This window comes from Syzygium oleosum, unplaced genomic scaffold, assembly GCF_021117445.2.
Source record: "Syzygium oleosum isolate NSW1041296 unplaced genomic scaffold, Sole_v2.1 Sole_v2.49, whole genome shotgun sequence".
NCBI classification, from domain to species: Eukaryota; Viridiplantae; Streptophyta; class Magnoliopsida; order Myrtales; family Myrtaceae; genus Syzygium; species Syzygium oleosum.
The window spans coordinates 1,450,384-1,453,665 of record NW_026607533.1 but is presented as its reverse complement, the minus strand read 5'-3'; the positions used below and the strand labels follow the sequence as shown (position 1 = coordinate 1,453,665).

Here is a 3,282-nt window from a genome sequence, read left to right as displayed (position 1 = left end):
CTACCATAATATAACTGTGGAATATACATTATCATGTTATACAACTCTTTTTAATTGTTTTCTTCAATAAATTGTATGCATTAATGGATAATTCATCATTAATTTGTTAATTTTAATTTTCACGTAAGATACGCGTTGTCATCTTATTTAGATCATGTTAAACTTTCGCTTGTAATATTGACTATCATGTGATCTAATATTGAATCAATATTATCTTTTGTGCATTGATTTGAGATTTATTGCTAAAATATGCATAAAATTAGATCACAATTATCACTGCTTCTAAGCAGCAAATCAATGTAAATTTCACTCATTTAAATCACAAAATAGAGGAATTCATTCATTCTTATTTCCTCTGTCTTGGTCGTCTTCTCATCATGGGAGAGACGACATCTTGCGAGACTGTCCAGCGATGATGCTGGCCGTAGAAGGGTTCTGCTCCAATATGACTTCGTACCCGTCGCTGAAGGTATCCATGCCTTGAGCGAACAGCTGCCAAAAGATGCCGCCGGCGCATGACCCTCCGTTGCTTGCACTCGTGTAGATCGCATCGTACAGCCTCCCGAAATAGCTGTCCCTCTTTTCTAAGTTGTAACCCGATGAGTTCGATGACTTGCCGAATTCGCTGAGTATTATCGGTTTCTTGAGGATGGTGTTAGAGTCTTGAATGTGGACTTGAACCCACTTGTCCACAAATGCAGCTTGCTCTCCCTCACTTGCACTAGGCAACCTGTAAAGAAAAACCATAATTAGCCAAGAAAAGTAAAAACAACATAAGAGGTGCAAGTTTGATCGAAGCGCCAGGATGTAGCACGATTTGAGGGATCAGAGGGCTTGTTCTGAGTTTTACCATGATTCGGGGTATATGTGTATCGTGGCGAAGTCGACCTGGGGGACTTGGTTATTGGAGATGAAATCAGTCCCGACAAGCAAACCGCCGGGATTGTTCTGCTGCTTCCCTTGAACCGATTGCCCATAGAACCCTTCGAGTCCAACTTCCAGCATATGATTACTATCGATCGACTTCACGTACGCTGCCATTTCCCTCACCCAGTCCTGGACAGGCTAAATGAACTGATTAATGGCAGGACTAACAAATCATTACGAAATGACGTCACTTGATTCAATTTGATTCTCTGCATGAATTTGATACTGTAAATAGAACACAATTAGAGAATCACTTGCTTGGATACAGCCTATAGTTCCTGTCACTAATAAAGCCATGAATGTAATGTTTGTATTCAGGAAAACTATTCCGGGTTGGTTTGAAGTTGTGATCATGTGTGATTTGAAAATGACATGGACTTATATCACAAGGACAAAAAAGCAAAAAGGCATTGTTACTAGCAATCGCCAACTGTAAAAAATGACTGAAGCAGATCATTCTGTTTTTCTTCTTCTGCATCACGCCAACAAGATATTCCAAATCTCTCTCCTTTTAGGCAAAGAAATTGGTGACTTTACACTTCAAGTGGATGGATTCCAGTAAAGAACTATGACGCGCCAAACAGAAGAAAAATCTCATTTCACACATGGTGACATCTACTCATTAGTCCTTTCCATGATTAAAGTCTTCCTCATCCGTCTATTCTTGTCTTTAAACATCATTAGGCTGTATGAATTTACAGTTTTATTTTATGACGAGAAAGCGGGGACCCCTTCGTGGATGTTGTTTCTATATGTTGCTTTGGTCAAGTAGTATTCGATGCAGACAATGTAAAAATGCCGCAAACTCACTATCAGTCAACACTACCTATTTCCTATTGTATGATTGACTCAGTCTATTACGTTCCACAAATTTATACATATTAAACAGAGAGATCGAGAGAGAGAGACCTGAAGAGATTTGCCAGAGGGGTCGGACTGGCATTGAGGCTCGTTCATGAGTTCCCATGCAAAGATGGTAGGATCATCCTTGTAAGCCACTCCCGTTATAGTGTTCTTTCTCGTCAGCACTGCCTGCAATTTCATCACACCACCACCGAGTCTTTTTTCATTTTTCTATAATTAACCATTAAATACGAAAACAGATAGATTCCTGATTAGTCCCAGGATGTCTTCAAAGGACTCCCTTCACCACTGTCAAACTTAAGCTTGGACATAAATCTCATATTATATCATAAAGGTTTTCCTAATTCTGGCAATCTCGATTTATTTCCCCTTTTGAAAGAAATCCTCTTGATGTGGTTTTTTAATGAATTCTTACGTTTTCACCTCCATATTAGGAAATACCAAGAGGAAATAAAGACACCCAGATTCTCATAACCCTGTATCAGCCAAAAAAGGAACCTTATAAATTTCAGACACAGTATATTAAAAATCATGGTGTTGCTGCTATTAATGTCTGAACTGAATTCATATACAGATGGAAGAACAAAAAGCACAGACGCAAACCTTGATATGATTCTTGTAATAACTCTTGGTGATTGAGTTAGTGAAGAACTCATCATCATTGTTCAAGGACTGTCCACTGTTCCGAGCCCACTGCACATACTGATTCCTTCCTCCAAAGGCATTCCAGTTGTTCACCAGGCTCAGTATCAGATACACTCCGTTTCTCCGTGCTTCCGATATCACATAGTCCAATCCCTAAACAAGACCATTAATGGCACAAATCTCTGAGAGGTATCTAGGATTTATTTTGGCGTATGCCGCTAGGGAAAATATCTACAGTTTTACCTTGAACATGTCTTCGTTGTAGACGCCGGGAGAGGTCTGGAGGGGCCGGTCGACGCCGTCGCTGAAGGACCAAGTCCTAGCAATGTTCATGCCATTCTTGGCAGCCTCCCGGAACGCGCTCGCAACCTTGTCCCGGGTGGACGGATATGACGCCAAGTACATCATCCAGTATGCATTGAACCCGTTCAGGTACAGCGGCTTCCCGTTTGCCACGAAATGTATCCCGTTTGTCCCCACAAACCCACTTCCCCCGACCCCGGGGAACGCTGCCTCGCAGTTTGCCCAAATGAGGAGCGCCACTAGAGCCAAGCCCACAAACTTTAGGCACATTTTTTTCGTTTTTAGAATTTGGGAGATGATTCTTTTGTGCATGTGGATTGGGTTTTTGAAATTGAAAAGAGAGGAAAGAAATTGTCAATGTGTGGACGTATTGGTGATGTTGTGGGGGGTTTATATAGCCATAGTCTTGGTGTTGACACCTATTTTTAATTTGCCCAAAATTAATTACACAAAATTTAGGAATTAATTTTCTTTAATTCCTAAAACAAAAAAATATTTCTATTTAAATGCATTGCATATAGACATTAGGCATATGTGCATTAA

General features: G+C 40.3%; 1 protein-coding gene across 1 annotated transcript; it reads right to left on the bottom strand.

Moving 5' to 3' along the window:
- Positions 1-250: 250 nt before the first annotated feature.
- LOC115689521 (mannan endo-1,4-beta-mannosidase 4-like) lies at positions 251-3,009 on the bottom strand. The gene is made up of 5 exons (XM_030615584.2): positions 2,680-3,009; positions 2,395-2,589; positions 1,837-1,959; positions 851-1,056; positions 251-730 (listed from the first exon to the last, which is right to left on the bottom strand). The coding sequence occupies exons 1-5, from the start codon at positions 3,007-3,009 to the stop codon at positions 376-378; spliced, it is 1,209 nt and encodes a 402-aa protein (XP_030471444.2). The 3' UTR covers positions 251-375.
- Between the last annotated feature and the right edge of the window lie 273 nt (positions 3,010-3,282).